The 21,590-nt window shown below is 47.1% G+C and overlaps 1 protein-coding gene across 1 annotated transcript; it reads right to left on the bottom strand.

The window, feature by feature from the left end:
* Positions 1 to 3,846: 3,846 nt before the first annotated feature.
* On the bottom strand, positions 3,847 to 16,950 carry LOC142922427 (hydroxylysine kinase-like). Its single transcript, XM_076063225.1, has 5 exons — positions 16,626 to 16,950; positions 13,476 to 13,618; positions 12,808 to 12,988; positions 11,341 to 11,662; positions 3,847 to 11,204 (listed from the first exon to the last, which is right to left on the bottom strand). Exons 1-5 carry the CDS (start codon positions 16,948 to 16,950, stop codon positions 11,030 to 11,032), a joined length of 1,146 nt encoding a protein of 381 aa, XP_075919340.1. The 3' UTR covers positions 3,847 to 11,029.
* Between the last annotated feature and the right edge of the window lie 4,640 nt (positions 16,951 to 21,590).

Below are 21,590 nucleotides of genomic sequence, written 5' to 3'. Positions count from 1 at the left end.
AGATCCAGCCCTGGTTAGGCACAGATCTCGGCACCCCGCCGACCAGACCGGCCCTTAGAAGGACTCTGACTCTGGGGCTCTGGGGCCGCACCACTGGCTTGCTGTGCCGGCCCTGAAAAGGGCAACGGTCACAGGAGTTCCAGGGTCTCACCTAGCTGGCCTTTCTTCACTGGTTGCTTCAGCCTCGGGCCCCACACTCTGCCCCGAGCTCCCTGGCTCCCCGCACTTTATACCCACTGGAGCCTTAGTGGACGTTGTAGCCACCAAGGTGTGGGTGAACCACACCTTCCCGTGCCATGTGTTTATTCCCCATAGCACCCCTACACTTGTATATGTGAATGGCCTCATGAACGAATCTCTCATGGTAGCCGGTTGGTTTGCAAAGAACCTCCGTCTTGGAGAAGTCAATGTCATGTGAGCCCACTGAATTATAACAGTGATCTGCCACGGCAGAGGAGTTCGTCCTACCGTGTTTCAAGTCTGCTTTATGTTCACGGATGCGGTCCGAGATATGTCGTTTGGTTTCTCCAATGTAGCTACTACCACAGAGGCACTTTAGTTTGTAAACGCCTGGGTACTGTATGTCTGGAACAGCATCTTTTACAGATGGAACTAGATCACGGATTTTATGTATTGTGTTGAATCGGACCTGGATCTTGTGTTTATTCAGGATTTTGGAGATCTTTTTAGTGACCCCTGCAATGTAGGGTAAGGTGATGGTTTTGAGTGGCTCCACAAGAGAATCCTTCTTCATGACTGGAGTGATGGCTTTGCGGATTGTGTAGTCGGAGTAACCATTAGCCCTGAGAGCCTGGTGTACGTGCTTGAGTTCACTGGTAATGTGTTCCTGGTCAGAAATGCATTGGGCTCTATGGTATAGAGTCTTGATGAGGGAGTTCTTCTGGGATGGATGGTGGTGGGAATCCGGTTTCAAGTAAGCATCTGTATGGGTGGCTTTCCTGTAGACAGAGTGGCTCATTGAACCATCATGTCTCCTTTTAATTAAGACATCCAAAAAGGGTAGTTTGCCATCTTTTTCGACCTCCATGGTAAATCTGATGGCTGAGTGTATGGAATTGATGTGGTCACGGAATTGGTCTAGAGCAGGCTGGCCATGTGGCCAGATGACAAAGGTGACATCCACGTACCTCTTCCATAAGGTTGGGCATAGAGTGGCAGTCTGGATGGTGTCAGTTTCAAATGTTTCCATGAATACGTTGGCTACAACCGGAGATAGGGGGGAGCCCATTGGGGTGCCCTCAGTTTGTTTGTAGAAAGTTCCATTCCAGGTGAAGTGTGTGTTGGTTAAGCAATGTCTCACCAGGGGGGGTACATCAGTGTGCAGTCCTTGATGAACCAGGTCTTCAATGATAGCGATGGTGTCAGGTACCGGGACTTTGGTGAACAAGGACACCACATCAAAACTGACAAGCAGGTCGTCTGGGGACAGGGAAATGCCTTTGATTGTCGATACCAGGTGAGTAGAATTTAGTACCGCAGAGGTGGTTTTTCCAGTGAAAGGTCGCAGTATATCAGCAAGAAAACGTGCCAGTTTATTATTATTATTTTATTCTCATTCTACGTGACTTTACCGAAAGAACCAAAGAAGATGAATCCTTGCAGTCACGAAAGCTTTAAATCGAAATTTAACCGCCTCTACGGGGAGGGATTTCACACATCCTTAAGATCATTCAACAGACTCCGGGATAAGAAGGCTCAACTAATCGAGTCTCTCACCTTTCTGAAGAGATGCCGCGATTCTAAGGTAATACCAACCGCATTTACACTAACCTCTGCTGTTGCAACTTCTCTCAATGCAAAACGAATTCTAGCTAGAACTAGCTTCGCTCTTATCTCGGAAAAAATCAGACTTACACGCACCGAACTCGATCAGTTAGACAAGACACTCTACAAATCACACTTAACATTAACAGCAACAATTTCTACATCGGATTGGGAACATGTAGACAATATGACTACCTCTTCGGCTGCCACTATGTCGACCAAATGTAGGGACAATTTGATTTCCAAATTCAATCACCTCTCCAACAAAAAATCGGACCCACACACCGAAAAGATAGACGTCAACAAAGTCGTAATTAATCACAGTAACAGTTCCATTTCTGATGGTCTGAAATCCGTTTTAGCTAAAGGTCTAAACTTTGCTGTCACACCGAGACACCGGTTAATGATATCATTGCCCATGTCGACGTTGCACTCAAGGGCTTGAGTCCCATCGCTGCAGACGTAGCAAGATCTGAAATCGCTGCAACCCTCAAAAACGCTAAGTTGCCACCCAGCAACTGCTGCGCCGCTCGACCAGGGGGGGCTGCAGCCGTGCGGTGACCATGTGGTGGTCAGAGAAACCCGTCGGGACCACCCGACTCTTGCCGAGCAGGTTGGCCCCGTCCGGGCTGATGCAGAGGCGGTCGAGCCTCGCGAGGCTGATCCGCCCCTGAGCGCCGCACCTGCACCACATGTATTGGCGCTGCGCGGGATGTTGGAGGCGCCACGCATCAAGCAACCGCTGTCTGTTCACGATTTCGGCCAGTGCCCTCGCGGCCTCCGGGTGGGGTTCAACGCCGTTGCGGTCGAGGGCCGGGTTTAGGGTCCATACTTCACCACGCTGGTCAGTGTGGGATGGTAAACGGGGGAAGTCCCAGGGACGATGAATAAATATGTAACTCTCCACTGATGTGAGTCACGGCTGCGAATTCAACTCAGATTTCTGGATTCATGTGTATGTTCATCATCATTTTCATCAGCCATAATCCACTCCCAAAACCGTTGGCATCTCTCATGGTCCTGGGATGTAGCGATCCATTTAGCACCGCGTAAGAACAGGACGCCTTCTTGATTCGATAATTACTCGATACAAGACGTACACAAGCTGAAGAATCAGACTGGCGAACGAGAGGCACAATTGAAATAAATACATCGTGACACGGTTGGCATAGATGAGGTGAGAAGGAAAGGAGAGCACCCCATACCTCTGAAGAGTGGCATAACCTTTCCTATCATAGGGGCACAGCTGACAGTAATTCTAGAGGAATGGGATTATATTATTGCTGTCTCTGAGAATCGCACATCGTGTTTGATCGCTCTCATCGGATAGGGCGACCTGAAAAACTGGCGGTGTACTTTCTCACTCTCGCTTGTGTACAATTACGGGTTACCAGAGCACAGAATGCAAGCTCACATTCACTCGGGTAAGATGGGCTGCAAGCACAGTGGCCAGATGTTAACTACCTCGCCTGGTATACAGGAGGTCGTTGGTTCGATCTCGACCCTGACGCCTGCTGCTGTATATTTGGATGTTCCCCCATTGATCGTGTGGCTTTTTCTCCGAGTCCTCCGGTTTTTCCCTCCCCATTCAGAAGCATGCGTTTGGAGTATTTGGCTGCTAGAAATTTTCACACGATAAGCCACTTCGTTGAGCTATCATTTGTGACTAGGTCACTTCTAAAAAAAAGAGCTTCATAGCTCAGTGGGCCCTGGTAAAATAAAAAATAGTTTTAATTTAGTATGAGAGCGCAACATTCTCGTCGGTAATGGCATAAGACAGGAGGCGGCAGTGTATACGTGGTGCATCTGCGTTCGAGGCTTAGCCAATTTTCACAGCCTCAGATCAATCCACTGCTGGATGATGCCTTTCCCCATATTATATGGGTCGCTTGACCATACTGCACCACACTGGTCAATGCGGTTTGTTTGAAGGGGTCCACATCTCACTTCCAATTCATGTTATAGTCATTCCCTGTAATCGAACTTACAGTGAGGGAAAAAAGTATTTGATCCCCTGCTGATTTTGTACGTTTGCCCACTGACAAAGAAATGATCAGTCTATAATTTTCATGGTAGGTTTATTTGAACAGTGAGAGACAGAATAACAGCAACAAGAATCCAGAAAAACGCATTTCAAAAAGGTTATAAATTGATTTGCATTTTAATGAGGGAAATAAGTATTTGACCCCTCTGCAAAACATGACTTAGTACTTGGTGGCAAAACCCAGGAGTGTCCCACTTTTGTAGAGGAAACCTTTACAGCAAAATCATCAAACACCCACCACCCCCACCCCACTACCGTTCCCAAAGTCCGCCGAGTGGAAGGTCATGGCAACGCAAGAAAGTCCACTGATCTTTCACGAGGCCAGGACTGCCCACGCCCGTGTCTGAGGGTTCTAAGGTCAACTGTAGTTTAGATTAACAAAAATATCTGAATGCAACCGCAACTCACAAAATAACAAAATTAACCCAGAATGCACCAAATCTCGTCAGATCTTTGAAGCTCAGCCGGGGAAGAGCCTGGGTTTAGTGCTTAATTGAAAGACTGTCTGGGAAAAGCAGACGTTTCAGGCCTTGCGCTGCAAGTTGGCCAACAGATGTCGGTGTACGGTGACGCTTTTTATATTCTTGGTTATTTTGGTAAAGTCACGTAGAAGGGAAACAATAAAATAAAAATATAAAACATCTATGCAGTTGTCGAGTGTTACCCCCCCCCCCACCACCTTTCGTATGCACAGGTAATCTCCGAGTTACTCCGGTTTCCTCTCACGAGCCAAACAAGCTACAAAGGAATTGGTCGAACATCTGAACGCTGGAACTTCATGAATACAAAATCTCAGAAACAGTCAGGATTTCCTGAGTAAATGAACGGGAAAAAAAAATATTCTGACAGTATTATTATCACCCACGGATGCGCATGTGAGCGGGGCTTAATTTCAACCACGTCCCACACACGGCACACCACGTCCAGTACGCACTTCTCACACTACGGCCGTGGCTACACAAAAAAAAATCACGTGTGCCTCCTCCGGTCTACCAGCGACCCGGAAAATATTCCATGAGAAATGTAAGGCCTCCTCGTGTGCGGGCGCGCCACGCGTGAAGACTGAATGGACTTTGGGGGGCTCTGGTCCTCTGGTTGTACGTGGAATGTACGGGGGGTGTGGTGGTTGGCCCAACTGGATGCGGACCGCTATAAATTCCGTGCACTGCACAAACCCCCGGAATAAAACCACGGCCTTTGCCGGACCACTGGGGGCAACCAGCGAGCTAAAAAGAGGTCAGAGTTGGAAAAAGTCCACCCCCCCCCTCCCCCTTCTTTCTCTCCCCCTCACTTGTGAAAATGACTGAACAATTTGTTCGATTACAATGCCATTGTTTCGAAGAGATCAAACGGATTATCTTTCGTCTTGGCTACACAGCCGTACGTGTGCGTGTATACATCCCCCGTTTGTCAATCCACTGCTGGATAAGGGCTCACGCCACCCAGCAGTCGGTAGTGAGGGGTTATCTGACCACACGTCAATGTGTCTTGATAAAGCTCAGGGGGAGTACAGACACAAAATGGATTTAGCTGCACTGCCCAGAACGCCCACTACTACTGCACCTGTGTTTTGTGCAAGGTGGTCGCCCATCCGAGCAGTATCCAGGCTCAAAACCTGCTCAGACGAGATAGGTGCGCGGTTAGGCCGCAGGCCAATAGGGGTCGCATGCAGACACTTCTAGAACACAAATCGCATGTCATTGTGGTTTGCGTTGACAACACTGCACGTCGGCGTCACGAGCGACTAGTCGCCATGCTGTGGACCCTGGGCAATAATCATTGGCAAATAAAAACAGATAAGTAGCTGGATATAAGCACACCTGCTATAAGCACAGTTCTTATATGGCAACACATTCTTACGTTACACTGGTGGCCTTGCTCTGTAAAGGGTGTGCTTATATCCAGATTCTACTGCAACTGGCGGGCGTGTTAGGAAAACTTGATAACCCACACAAGCAGCACACCTTCGTGAGAGGTAGGGCTTTGTAAAAGAGAGTAAGGGGATGGAAGAGATGATGCGAGCGAATGTTTTAAGGCCACTGTGCGGAACATCTGTACGGGGAAAGTTGTATTGTCAAGCGCTTCAAAGAAGTCACACGTGGGGTTAGAGAGAAGAATAATAAGTGTGGGTTACCAGGTTATTCTGGGACACCCCTCGATTGTGGTGCAATTGCTAGAGACCCTACAACAGCACCGTCACATTTGATCATCAACCGCAACTAAATCATTATTAACATCTAAAGATTCCAGTAATAATAAGCGAATTAACATAACCATTCATGCCTCCCCAATCTAATTACAGTGGCGAGTAAGTTCACCGAGCGAGCGATGTCAATTATAATGATGTTCTAAAGCGTTTGGAGAGCTTAAAATTTAAAGAACGAGAGCAGAGTCTCGACATTTACGACTTGGAAAAATTGAAAAACCGCCATTTTAATGACAGGCCCCTCAAATGTAAGACCAAAACATTTTAGACTTGGGCATCTTATTTTTCACAAACTCAGACTTAATCAAGTTTGCATCTGGAGATGCTGAAGGGTGACACATTCCAAACATGACATCAGATTTTAAAATCCGAAAACTGCGATTTGCCCTCTTAAAAATTCCGTGGGCTAAAACTTGTGTGTGTGTGTTTGTCGTTTGCAAGCTTGGGTCCTGCGAAAGTATTGTCTGGAAGTGTTGAAGGATGTCAAATCCAAACATGACAGAATTTAAAAAATTCGGCATCCGCATTGTTGCTTAATTTCAGCCTAAGCCTGTTCAGGTTTGCGTGTGTACGTATAGACGGTGCTTTGAAGGGGGTTGGCATTCGAAACATGTCGCGTTTTTCAATAACTGAATTTTCGGGGGATTTCTTTTTGTAAGTGCGTGGCACACAGGGTGGTGCGCTGCTATGCAGGATTTTCAAATGGATATGCGCGACATTGACAGCATAATTGGAAATCACATCGACAAGCGCCATAGGGAATATCTTCAATAACATTCATTTATATTTTTATTTTTTCGATTTTTATATTTTACGTGCCGAAAGTTGTTTTTGCGCCAATTTTTATTTTGCTTCTCACCTGCGCCGAAAAAAAATACACTTAACGTGAAATATATTCGGGGAGGGGGGCGGGGGGGGGCAGGAAACTAAAACAACACGACACAATAGTTCAAAGCTAGGCACACGTTGCACGCTGCACTGAAACTCTGTGTGAACTACATGTGAACTACATGTGAACTACATGTCAACTGTGAACGCCGTTTTGTCAACAGCGCTGGATGCAGCAACAATACGTTCCTAACGCACGAGCAGCTATGGCAGGGAGCAATGTTGGGATTAACCACAGGTTGTCGCCCCAGGAGGTAGCCGTGCAGAGGAACGCAAGCATCGTTTCCGGAGGATAGCTCTCCGCAGCTGGGCTGCTCGCGTCTCTCCTGTTTTGTTAAAAAATAAAGGCACTTTTGAAGGCGGAAAACTGGCTACACGCGTTACGCCAGTACTATCCTGTGCGCGCAGGTTATGCATGTAGGTAAATATTAGGCATGTACGAATAAGACTACCCCCCCCCCACCACCCAGCATCACTCGGGCGCTGCGATAGATTCAAGATTAAACAATTTGGTTTTAATTACCAAATGTGGTGAACGCGGCACCTCGAGTACCTGCGGTGGATTAGGTGACCGGATCAATTAGGTGGATTGCACGGATGGAATGCAAGTGGTTTCCCAGTAAAAGTGGAACATCTGGACCAGCGCAAGGGGTGAACGTTCGGCCAACGTTGGCCAAACGGTTTACTGGGCGATTCTAACGTTCACTATTTGCCACACGTGTTGCGAGCATACGGAATCGAGGATTCTGATCCGCTGCGTCGTTACTACGACCGATAAAAACACCGGTCCTGCAGTGGGTCACCATCGATGATGAAACTCGCATTTGTATTGTTTCACACTTTTTTTCGTTCTCGTCTCTACGGTTTTCGTTCACTCAACTTGGCCCGACTGCGATGCGTACGGTGTCGCTCGGACGTCGTTTGCATCACTTGTAAATAACAAATTCCCAAATGCACGATTAGATGCGAACGTTTGTGGGTGTAGGAATCGTTTGTTTACGGTCTATGCATCGCTACACGCCTAGTATTTGTGTATGCACACCCATACTTGTGTGTACAGATACGCTTATGCATGTAAAATACTATGGGTGATTTTCTGATTTAAAAAAAATTACTTGCTTGCATTTGTAACAATTATGGATCTTCTTATGGATTTTTGACCACTTACACGATGTCCTAATTTTTATGCATTTTGGGGTTTTAACAAGTGATGTCATGTGGCAATTACCTCCTGTCAAGTGACACCACTCTTGGCGTGAAGGTGATGCCACCTGTTTGTGACATCACTTTTTCAGATCAATATAAAGAATATTTATTTATTTTGTCCCAAATTTTACGTCTCAGCCTGGATTGCGATATTTTTCAGATTAATCTGAAAATCTGGAACATCCCTAATAGTAATACATATACATCATAATTCTAACAGCATGCATTTAATGTCTCAATGTACACGTTTACTGTATAAGATTGTGAATGTACCTGTTACATGGGTGTCCACCAATCACTGAAGGAAATGGATTACAGTAGACTGCAGTCCTAGCTATGTTTATGAAATCACATAACCCATACACACTTGGTAATGTGAAGATTTCATCATCTGTGTCTCATGCCCTCCTCTCGACCGCCACATGTCGACCATCGCGTTGACACGCATCATATCGAGATTTAAAAGTCCCAGGTGTTTGCCAACATCACGTGCTTTTCTCGTGTGCTGCTATCGGCGACCACTCTAGAAAGATGGATGACCAACGGATGCAGTTATTTAGGAATTGGTGATTTTGCACAATGACCAAGGCGGAGACATTTTTGTGCACTCGGCACGCGCCTCTGTGCGTGCTGCCGACACGGATTCGCTCGAGGTTTTCGCAATCGTTAAATGCAAGCACGGTAAGGATTATTTTTGCTGCCAATATTTCAGCCAGGGGGACACGTTAAAGATCCCTTGGCGTAGTTCGCAAGAGTGGGACCACTGTGCGCTGGCGTCAGGGTCCACGTTTGGCGAAAATTACACCGCAAATTATCTCAATTGGATACATGGTGTTCATCACTCTCCCTACTGCCCATCCGAATGGCCCAGGTCAGTCTTCACATGAGACCATCCTGGTCTCTTGGGTTCTCATCTGCATGAACATAGCAAACTTGAAACTTGAACCGCACAGTTCAATTAGATGTATAATTACGATTATTTAATTATGGGTACATTCAAGGACAACACACCCTGTACAGGACAATGTGCTATACATACGAATATAATTATATGGGCCTAAGTAAGCAATGTCATATACCCATGCATGTGTTGCGTACACATACATGGGTATATGTTTGTACGTGTATTTACAGATGTATATATCTGCAAACATGTTCCTACGTTTATTATTAGTGGACTTAAATATATATCTGTACATATGAATGCATGTGTCTATGTATGAATGTACACATGCATACATGCATGTGTACATTGTATACATACATGCATGCATACACACATGACCTATGGGAAAAAAATGTATGTGTATGGAAATACGTATACGTGTCAATGTACGCGCCATACAGACATATACCCATGCATGTGTTGCGTACACATACATGGGTATATGTTTGTAAATGTATTTACAAATGTATAGATATGCTAACATGTTCCTATGTAAATTATTAGTGGACTTATATATTTATATCTGCACATATGAATGCATGTGTGTAGGTATGAATGTACACATGCATACACACGTAACCTATGGAAAGCAAATGTACATGTGTATGGAAATATGTATAAATCCGCGTATGTACATATGCAACAAGGCAGTGGGTGACCAGTGCCTCCAGGTTGAGGAAACAACAGCTTCCACTTCAGGTTTGTTCAACCTCCGGTGACGTGAGATTGAGAGGCACGCGTACAGGCCTCGTGTCAATCCACTGCTGTATGAGGATGACCCCCACCCCACGTCGTGCTGCTCCGTTGGGGTCACGTGACCACAATTCACCGTGCCGGTCAGTGCGAGTTAAAGGCGGCCAAGAATGGACACGGGAGCATAGAAGCACAATACGACAATGGATTTTGTCTGTGACGGCCCTGTGCTTTCCCCGCCCGTCACTTGGCGCGTACAGGTGGATTCATTGAGAACTGGAACGTGAAAAAAAAGTCTGATGATGATGATGAAGCTCCTTTGCTAGGGACCAATTATACGGAGCAGTTTATCCCGGGAAGATATGTGCCCCTGTCCGGTTGGAGAAAGCGCCAATGTAACTGCTGCTCCGAATCTTATTCGTGCCTTCATCATGCTCGTTGATTAATCATGGAGGGACCCCTCTCTGTGGACTCCACAAATCTCCCACCTTCCTAAGTGCAAGTGATCGTCCAACCTTCAAACTTGTACCCATCAATGAGAACGCATCAACCCGGTACTCGGATCCCTCCACTGTGCTCTCAACCTAATTCCGACTCAACCGCAAGATGGAGGATCTTGAAGACGCCTTCAATGTCTTCAAGATCTTCCATGGGCTCTCAACGCTCCAACCTCTCCCCCCCCCCCTCTAATCGCCTATAATATTATCTGCACACCAGCAACTAAGATCTCCCATCTTACTGCCCCCTGTTCAAGTCCAGACCAAAATCTTTCCTCGTCCTTCTTGTCTACGATCGTCGCAAGTCTCCGAAATGTTTCAAAGAAGAAAATGAATACTTTCCTGTTTTTGGGCGATTCCCAGCGATGCGGATTTAGACGGTCTCTCAATGCGCTTGGATCGTATTGCTGATGAAGCCAATGCCGTCGCATTCCAGTTACTCAACGAATCCACCGGACGCGCGCGCCATCGCCCGAGACTGGAAAACCCGAGGTGGCACTTGTGGCCTCCTCAACCTGAAGCCACGAAAAACCTCCCCTATGCATTAAGTGCCTGGCATGAGCAATTCACATTTTTCAGATTCCGTATTCAAAGATCGCACTGTCCAAAACCAACGGCGCCACGATCAAGTTGAAACCGGTTCCTTGCGAAGCCTCGGGAGGTACCGGTGGGGCGAGTGGGAGGACGTGTCTCACGGTGGGCCCCCCCCCACCCCAAACTCCCCCTTCTCTCTCCTCGCCGTTCGCTCGATCTCCACCGCGGTTCTAGTTTCTGTACCGTGCCGCAACATCGGACCACAGCCTCTGCATGTCCTCCAGGCCCCTGGTCCAGAGCTCGCGTAGCTTCACCCAGCCGGTGCGCGCCGTTATCAGCAGGTAGTCGGCATTCTGCGGGTATCGCAGGATCGTGTAGCGGGCCATGACCAGCGACTGGCAGAACCTGCGGGGAAAAGTAGACCATATTGTTGTTGTCGCCGTTGCTGTCGTTACGGTTAATATCGTTTGTTATTCAAGAGGGTTTTTGCTGCCGACTTGTTGATCGACTGGGATTTTAGTGTCCCCACCTCTGCTCTCACCTGCACGCCACCAGGAAGTAAACGGCCCTCCTCTCGTCCTCGGTGAGGGCCTGCACGCTCTCGTAGCCGGCTAGGACGTGACCCCCGGCCTCCATCGCCTCTCCGCTCTCCACCATCATGTACATGATGGCCATGGCCAGGTCGTACACGTGGTAGCCGAACATCATCGAGTTGAGGTCCACAATGCCGGAGACGCGGTGCCGCGGCACTCCCTCCGCCGACTTGGGCCCCTGCTGCTGCTGCTGCTGCTGCTGCTGCTCGCTTCCCACGGCCACCTCCTGCACCAGGATGTTGTCGTCATTGAATTCACCGTGGATTATGCCTGCGGCGAGGGGGAACGTCGAATTTGATTTCGTCCGTTGTCTTTTATTGTTGACCGTCCTCCCCTCGTCGCCGTCGTCATCGTTCGTGCCCGTGCCGTTTTTATTCCGGCCGCACGATTGGTGTTGCGCAAGCCGCGTGTGCGAGTCTAAGAACGGCCCCCGCAGAGTCTCAGTGAATCACCGACTTCTCCTGCCTTCAAAGGCACAGAATTACAATAACCCACCAGCGTCGTACAACCCTGCACGGGGGTGAGATATGGAGCGGTGTGTAGTGGTATGCACACCGCATCACGAGCCCTTGATTCCCTGCCATGGAGAACATCACTGATATCTGAACCAGTCCTGGGATCCTACCTACCTCCTCACCGACCAGCATGGTGAAGGTGGCAAAACAACCCCCATGACCCTACACAGCCTGGGAATGCCTTCGTCCAGATAGTGCATTGACAAAGGGCTGTACATTATTATTATGAGTATATGTGTAACAAAAACTGTTGAACACAATTTAGCATCCATTGAAAAAGGATTTGGTAGAAATTACAATTATGATTTATATACAGTAGCGTCTGAATGTCATAACCCTGTCATTTGATTTCACCTGTGATCAGTGTCTGTGCGAGTGTCCCCCATTACATGCATGCCCTGTAATGCATCTGTGTATGCTGGGTAAAAGTAATCACGTAAAGCACATTGCAAAGAAAATGCTTGCCACAAATGAATCACAATACCTTGCTGATCTCGTCAAGCAGCATAAACCATCACGCGAATTCGGGTGATCCTCGCAGCGGCTTGTGGCTAACCATCGAACAAACAAAGACGGTCACCGCATCGCGCGCTTTCAGATGCACTTCTGCGGCCGTCTGAAAAGCTCTTCTTTCCGATATTAGGAAGGCACTGGAGCTATGCACTTTTAAACCTAGATTGAACACTAATTTATTTTTGAACTGATTTTTTGTGTTTAGTTTGTTGTCCTTCCCCCGCACCTCCGATTAGCACGGTTGGCTACGTACGGTGCGAAAGAAGTTCAACGTACACACGTACGCGGCACCCGTCGTGGCTTCAAGGCCTCGTCGGTGGCCTGAAGCGCCCCTCGCCCCCTGAGGCATGGAGCTACGTCCCGGGTGAAGCTGCGAGGCGAGCGTACATCTGGTAAACTTGTGCAGGTTGGGTTGGATCTCCTCGCGGAACTTGGCGATGACCTCCCTGACCAAACCCTGGTTGGGGTCGCCGTCCAGAGTGAAGAGGTAGGACTCGAGCAGGTGGGTGTTTGACAGGTTCCAGATGAAATCGTCTCGTTGCAGGGAGTGCAGGAACGGGTGCTCAAACTATGCAGATGTTTAAAAATGAAGGCGGTAAGATGACAAAAAATGCAATACGAGATTAACATCGCATTGGCCAGTTGAGTACATATGTAAGTTAAAGGCAGCAAAACGTCAAGCTAGCAAAGGATAGTCTTCGTTTCAAAAAAGATGTTCTCCTTGACTTATTATTTTCTCTTTGTTTTTTTTCGGTAAAGTCACGTAGGTAAAACTATAAAATAAAAGAATGAATGAAAAAACAACTACATTTTTTCATCATCAGGTGTGAAAACCACAACAAGAATTTTTTTTTTTCAAATTTCCTTGTTGTGGTTTTCACACCTCATGACGATTGCTTGTGTTGCAGTCGAAACGTCGTGAGAATTTCATTGTTTTATATTTTTTATTATTTTATTGTTTCCCTTCTACGTGGTGGTGACTTTACCGAAAGCAACAAGAATATGAATCCCTGCAGTCTCACGTCACCTGTCAAGAGGCGCTCGTGCGCTCGTACCTGCTGCAGGGCTTGGTGGATGCTCGCTGCCAGCTTGCCCACCTGGTAGTACAGGCTGCCATCCGCCAGCACCCTGGACAGCGGCACGCCGGGCAGGTACGTGAGCAGCCGCACGTTGAACTCCTTCTCTCCTTCGCCGCAGTCTGAGAATTCACAGCAGGAGTCGCCACCGAGGTCAAGAGGTCACCACGGTTAGTGAAATCTCACCGTCGCTTCCTTTTGCTGGAACATAAAAAGCTGTTCGGAAGCTGATATCGGAACCTCCAAGGTCTGGCCAAAGTGTCAACTCACCACTTTGCGCCCTGTGTCCATTACCCACGTGCTATACTACACAGGGTCTCTTATGAATTGCTCAACTGATAGCCAAGGCTACTATTCTTTTTTTAGGAAATTAAGCGACAATTTGCTGCTCAGTATTAAATGGTTAATAACAATAATGAACGTGCTAAGTCCGATATATAACGCACATAAAATTCGTGTAGTCTTTAAAACGCCAATCTCTCAAGCAACTTGAATCGAGTATTTCTGTTCCCCCCCCAAAAAAATAGTAAATTGGAGTGTTTTTTTCCTCATGACTTTCTTTCACGGTACTATAACGCAGAAATTAATAACACGAACGCATTCCGAAATTCGCATTCCTATATGGCCTTGTTGTCTAAACCGCTGTAGCTAAATAAAGCATTTGAGAGGAATAATACCTCGCCACACCCATGCGTAAGGCATCCGCCAAAGTTGCAACGTGGCACGCAACCCTCACGCCTTAGCGCACGCTGGCCGGAACCGGGGGCAATTCGCCCAGGTTCGGGCCAGAATGGATACGTCAGCACCACGAGTCTAGCTGAATTCCCTGGGTTCAGCTTGAGCAAATTACTTAGGAGCAGGGTGAATGGGGGCCCCATCTGCATCAGGAGGCGACTTTTATCGCTCGTTCCATCACGTAAATATAAGGGTCAGCGGCATTCCGTGATCTTCGCATTCCAAACACGGCGTTGGGTGGCGATGTCAGCTCACGCGATGAACCCCGAGCCTGGGTTTAAAGGAGCGCTGCTAGCCCAGGCATTATAATCAGAATATGTACTTTTACTGGAGGAATCCGATGAGCTATGAAGCACTTTGCTTTACAAATGTTTAGCAGCCCAGTGTTGTCCCAACTACAGCCCGTGGGCCAAGCCCGAACCACCAAAATTAATTCATTCTGGTCTACAGGACAACTATCCCGCCACGCCTTACAAGAACTAATTAAGTACATGTCTCAGTCAGCAATACTCACTTAAAATTACACACGACAACCGTCGCCCCCGCGCCCTACCCCCAACTGAAAAGTTTGACAAGACCCTCCCGATACTCAGTGAGGCTCTGCTGTGAAAACAAGTGTAACGATGATGATTACAATAATATTAATAGAAGTGATGCGATGCAGGAGGTCGGAGTGGGTGTGGGGGAGAGATAAGCTCTGTATCGACATGTTTGCATTTCTCTAAATCTCTCCTCTTGCGGATAGATCTTTCTCCTATCTCTTCCATATAAATATATTTCTGATTAAATCTCTCTATGAATGAGTTAAATGATGACATCACCCTGCTGCTCTATTTAAGACCGGGAGCAAGTGAGGGCTTCACCATTCTGGCGAATTGCCCGATGATGCTGGATGTAATTACCAGCGAAACGTCGTACTCAAATATTGTAAATGTTGTGTATTCACTCATCACACCGGTGGGCTAAAGTAGTGAACTATTTTGTCTGTTGTCAACGTGACACATTTTTTACTGTTTGGCTGTGTCGGGTGGTGGAGGGTTACGACAAATTTATTAATAACGCGATCTCACCCAAAAACCTTTATCATGAATAAATCTCTCTCATATCTCTACATTATATTGCTTGTGACATCTCTCTCCCGTCTATGCTTGTTCATGTAATACATGGTTTTGGTTTGACGTGTTCCCCTTGTCAGCCAATCCGGAACTCGATGCAAAGAGTTTGACGTTTGCTTCTCTGTGCCATTAAAACGTCTCAGGGTCTCGTGGGAAGATAAGCAGAAACAAAAATTACGATTTAGGTTTCGTAAGTATGTTGAAATTCTTTCGCACCATACGTACGTAGCCAACCGTGCTCATCGGAGGTGTGGGGAGGTGGAACACACTGTGCAGTTGGCGAATGGCGGCGTCGGTGAACTGTACAAACATTATATCTACCAACCTGCAGGTCAGTAGATGAGAAAACAGCAAGTGTGCTTCTGATCTCTCACCACAGATGTTATCGTCTCGTCCGTGTGGCTTTGCTGTGAGCAGTCATTCCAGTTTCATCCCACACACCAAACATTGTTTTTTTTTATATATATATGAAGAATTTACAAAATATCACAATGTGGACCTTGGGCCAGTACCAACAAGCAGTGCGTTACATCCACCAACCTCACAAAAACTAAAAAGTATGATCCTTTTACATCACTTATCGTCAGTGGAGTGCGACCCAGTATTATACCACCGCCTCATGCTCGGATATTGATCGTTGTCTTTGCAAGTATAAACCAATGCTGTGTTCGTATGATTACTATCAGCCTATTACTAAATCACCTGGAATGTGCCCTATCATAAGATCTGAAAGCTAAGCAGGTTGAGCCTGGATTAGGGCTTCTATGGGTGACAATCGTGCATTAAACAGGCATCACAGGCTGCTGCGTGGTGCTACGTTGTGGGGGCCAGAGTTCAGTTGCAGCAAAATCAATTGTACTGCACTGTACATCTATTAAACTTGATTTGTCGCTTTCGTGACTGCAGGAATTACTCTTTGGTTTTTTCGGTAAAGTCACGTAGAAATAAGAAATAATAATAAAATTACATAATAGCATACGACGTTTCGATTGCAACGCAAGCAATCATCATCAGGCATAGAAGAGCTAAATTTAAGAGAGAGGAAACACAGAACCGCAGATATATATACAGACACCTAAGTAGAAGGGAGTTCACACAGAGACACAAAGAGAGACACAACGTACGGAGCACAGAGAGATAGGGTCTCTGTGCCGAGGCCTTAGCATGTAGGGGGAGACAAAGAGAGATGGAGACGCACATCAAGTAGAACAAGATTTAGTATTATGTACATCTCTTCTCCAATGTCTCTGCTCCCGGGACCCACGCAGGCGCAGCTCACCGATGCTCTCGAGCGACATGATCTTCCCGCTGACGTTGTCCACCACCTCCTGCATGGGGAAGCCCCTCTCCCGCAGGAACCTCATCATGGCCATCTGCACCTCGAGCAGCTGCGGCCGCTGGCTGTCCCGCGTGTTGGTGACCTTGAGCACAAACTGGCGACCGTCGCGCGCCAGCACGCGGTAGTTCTGGTCGACGTAGCTCGCCAGCGGGCTCACCCCCGCCACGCTCACCCCGTAGAGGCGCTCCACCAGCTTCGCCGCGCGGGACTCGCTGAGGCACGGCTTCTCGTGCTCGTGGCCATCGTCCTGCGGCGCGGCTTGCATCGTCTTCAACGGACAAAACGAGGGCAATCGAAAAGCTTTTGGGTTTTGCAAGTGCACGTTGGCGTTCGCTCCATTCGTGCAGCGCGAGGCGCCTCCGATGAGCACGGTTGGCTACGTACGGTGCGAAACAAGCTCAGAGTACACACGAGGCTACACCCTGGAGGCGCTACGCTTCACGGACAGCCCACAGTAGTTTTCGCATTTACAAAGTTGTGCAGACACACGTGGCATACTACTTATTTAAATTACATCTCCGAGATCTTGAGCATCCGACTGTGAAGCAGACAGTGCGCAATATTTACAGTTCATACACCCACAGCGTTAACCGGGGCGGTCGTGGGACTCGTACCACAAACATCTGCAACGCGCTACCGCTCGGCCATGAAGTCAATCGATCGATAAGCGATCAATAAACACGTCTCTTTGCTCGCATTACATTTAATAGCAACACATTTCACCGAACAGAAAAGCACCACTTAAACATGTCAGATAAGATTCGTAATAACAGAGAATTCTCCTTGTGTATTTCAGTGGAAATACAGCCAGTGCCTGATAAAGTAGCATTACTGTAACTGGAATTTTAACAAGAACCGTGGGTTTATGCAGCATTGGGGAGCTGCAGCTATGGCCCACCGAGTAAACACCTTGTCCCGTAAGCACGAAATCACGTGTTCAAATTCCACTGGATGTGTAATTGTGTGAATAATAATCAGGGCTTAATCTGTCACTGAATATTTTCCGGGTCGCTGGTGCGGAGTGGAGTGGGCAGCACAGCCCCGGTAGCCACGGCGATAGCGAAAGGTACACACTGGACGTGGTGTGCCGGGTGTCAGCAGATTTTTCAGAGTCGCTGACACAGAGCAGCCCTGGCCGAAATTATCTCCATACATATGTAAAAGGCAAAGTTGTGATTATGTGTGTCTATTCAAAATGTTTAGCGTACTTTCCGACATGCAACAAACTTGAAATTTGCCATGTGGGTACTTTCCAGACTGTACACCACGCAAAAATTATTAAAATACACTTTTGTGTTTTTTTCTGGGGGGAGGAGGGGGGAGCTCAATAATGCATTTTTTTTGCACGGCAAGTGAGCTGTGACGTCAAATCTGTCACGTGACCCACGCATGTGGAAGCTTAACGCATTGTAGTGTAGCGGTTAGCGCACTGCGCTACGAACCCGGCAACCCGAGTTCAATTCTCGCTCACGGCCACCACCGGTGACGATTATTTCAACCGCTCCTGGGCCTCCCCTAGATCGACTCAGCCTCAAATGAGTAATTGCTGTGGTGTGTGAACATCGCCACTGGGGACACAAAGGCGGCCGGGCGTGGTGCTGTCACCCACCCCTTCGTCTGTATAGATAAAAGGGAAATTTGTGAATATGTGTGTCTGTTCGAAATGTTTAGCATACTTCCCGACATGCAACAAACTTGAAATTTGCCATGTGGGTAGCTTCCAGACTGTAAACAATGCAAAAAGTATAAAATATACTCTTTGGTTCTATTGGGTAAAGTCACGTAGGTGAAAATAAAATAACAAAAAATCACGACGTTTCGGCCACAACACAAGCGGCCTTCATCAGGTGAAGGGACGAGACTGTCTGGAGGACAGCGCTGGAGTGAGAGAAGCCACGCTCAGATCACGACCTTTAAGCTGTGTGAGAAGAAAAACACAAAGCGCCTTGACAAAGGAATTAGCATATAATTTAGCATTGAAATGGCTCATTGAAATAGCTAAGTTAAAGTATACACATCCGCAGAGGTACCCCTTGGCAAAGGAATTAGCATAGAATTTAGCATTGAAATAGCTGAGTGATTAGCTTGTAACTGGTCACAGAAATAGCTATGTTAAAGTCAGAGCATATTTCACGTAAACAAAACGTGCCAATTAGTTACTGCTTCAGCACACTGGTGTATTGGATAGTAAACCCAGAACATTTACCATTAGAGTATGACGTTTCACTGATTATTACAACCAGCTTCATCAGGCGATTTGCCATAATTGTGAAGAAGTATTCCTGTTTCCGTCTTTGAAGTCAACTCAGCCTTAAATGAGTACTTGGTGCAGGGTGTGAACATCGCCACTTGGGAGACAAATGCGGCCGGGCGTGGTGTTTGGCCACCCACCCCATCGTGTGCTGGGCCGGCCTTCATAGGTGTTGGCTCCCAGCCATTGCCCCGAGTCTGTTAAGGCTATACGGGGGTCTTTGTCTTTGTGTGTATGAGATGCATGTGAGTGTGTGTGTGTGTATGAGATGTGTGTGTGTATATGAGATGTGTGTGTGTGTATATGAGATGTGTGTGTGTATGAGATGCATGTGTGTATGAGATGTGTGTGTGTGTATGAGATGTGTGTGTATGAGATGTGTGTGTGTATGAGGTGTGTGTGTATGAGATGTGTGTATATGAGATGTGTGTGTGTATGAGGTGTGTGTGTATGAGATGTGTGTGTGTATGAGATGTGTGTGTATGAGATGTGTGTGTATGAGATGTGTGTGTGTGTATGAGATGTGTGTGTATGAGATGCACTGCTGTATAATAATGTACTACTCACTACTGAGTACACAGTCCCCACTGTGTTCACAGCTACCACCCCAACGCACGCATAAACTCAACTCAGTCATTAAAAATGTTAAGTTATGTTTAGCAAACAATAGTCATTGCAACGTTATACTTGAATCTAATAACAAGTTTAAGGCACTGCTGTATAATAATGTACTTGTCACTACTAACCACACAGTACCCACTGTGTTCACAGCTACCACCCCAACGCACACAAACTCAACACACACACACACAGTGCGCTAACCACTGCACCACCGCTCCCCACACACACACAGTGCGCTAACCACTGCACCACCGCTCCCCACGTCCACCACAACCTGGCACCCGATGATGTATCGATCGGCTCGGCTCACCGTGGTTGCTGCGCCAAGTCACCTGCAGTGAAAATCGATTTAAATTTCGATTAACTATACTCGCGCCGATTCCTAATGGGATAACATTAGGAATCCATTATAGTAGAGTTACGGATGTATGAGTCGATTTCCATTGGGATAACATGGGAATCGATTTATTTGTGGCTTAGGCTAATAAAATCGATTTGCATTGGGATAACATGGGAATCAACAGTGGTCTAAAATGAACCTTCATTAATCGATTCCTCCTGTGTAGACGTGGGAATCGACCACGTTAGACGATCACGTGTGTGGGCGTGGTCTCTCAACGTCAATCAACCAGGTAGGGCGTTGACTGGTGGAGAGTTTGGGATCTGATTGATTGATTGATTGCTTCTGTGGACAGGTGTCTTTTATACAGGTAACGAGCTGAGATTAGGAGCACTCCCTCTAAGAGTGTGCTCCTAATCTCAGCTCGTTACCTGTATAAAAGACACCTGGGAGCCAGAAATCTTTCTGATTGAGAGGGGGTCAAATACTTATTTCCCTCATTAAAATGCAAATCAATTTATAGCATTTTTGACATGCATTTTTCTGGATTTTGTTGTTGTTATTCTATCTCTCACTGTTCAAATAAACCTACCATTAAAATTATATTTCTTAAAATTATATTTCTTTGTCAGTGGGCAAACGTACAAAATCAGCAGGGGATCAAATACTTTTTTTCCCTCACTGTAAACCCCAATGATCCGATCGAAATGAGGGATTTTGATCGGATCATTGGGGGGCCACGTGTCACTACCACCCCCCCCCCCCCAAACAGTCATGAGCAGCACCTCCCCACACGCCCTGCCACCGAGAAAAATGTTTCACGTACGAGAGTGAAACTGATATTTTCATTCTCAGCTGGAATTTAGCCAAATGCAATACACTTGAGAAACCTGGTTTAAAATCACAAGCAAGTTGCCTGAATTTCAAACCCATGGTCTCAGCGGTACAGCTCGGTGCTCTTGACAGGCTGAGCCAACCGGTCACTTCATCGCAAGCAACCGGAAGCATCAAGGTTGTCAATGCCGTGTGCGTCGTCCTAATGGGGAGCGGCAGTGTGGTGGCTTGCAACGCTGTGTTGCGAACCCAGTGAACAGAGTTCAATTCCTCCCCACTCACGACCAATAATGGTGCCGAATATTTAAACCGCTTTCCATGGGTCGGCATGGCTTTAAATGAGTACCTGGTGCAGTGTGATCGTGGTGGTGGTTGTGATGGTGGTGATGATCATGGTTGTGATGATGGTGGTGGTGATGGTGTCTCTATGGGTCTCTGTGAGTCCCTGAGCCTCTATGGGTGTCTACGAGTCTCAGTCACTCTGGGTCTATATGGGTCTCTATGAGTCTCTACGGGTCTGTACGGGTCTCTGTGTGTCCCTGTGGGTCTCTATGAGTCTCTGTGTCTGTTGGTCTCTGTGTATCTCAGTGTGTCTCTGTGGGTGTCTCTGGGTCTCTGTGTGTCTCTGTCGGTCTCTCTGAGTCTCTGTGGGTCTCTGTGTGTCTCTGTCAGTCTCTATGTGTCCCTGTGGGTCTCTGTGGGTCTCTGGTGGCCGGGCCTGCTGTTGGCCACCCACTGCTCGTGTGCTGTGCCAGCCTTCATGGACGCTGTTACTCACCAACAGCAATTGCCTCAACAGTCTGTTATTTCAAGTTTCATTTCAAGTTTTCATGTATTAGGTATAGCCCTGTGACATGGG

Source organism: Petromyzon marinus, unplaced genomic scaffold (genome assembly GCF_048934315.1).
Source record: "Petromyzon marinus isolate PM22_M1 ecotype Great Lakes invasive population unplaced genomic scaffold, UKy_Petmar_22M1.pri1.0 PM_G_Scaffold_94, whole genome shotgun sequence".
Classification (NCBI taxonomy): Eukaryota; Metazoa; Chordata; class Hyperoartia; order Petromyzontiformes; family Petromyzontidae; genus Petromyzon; species Petromyzon marinus.
This window is presented reverse-complemented; position numbering and strand designations above follow the sequence as displayed.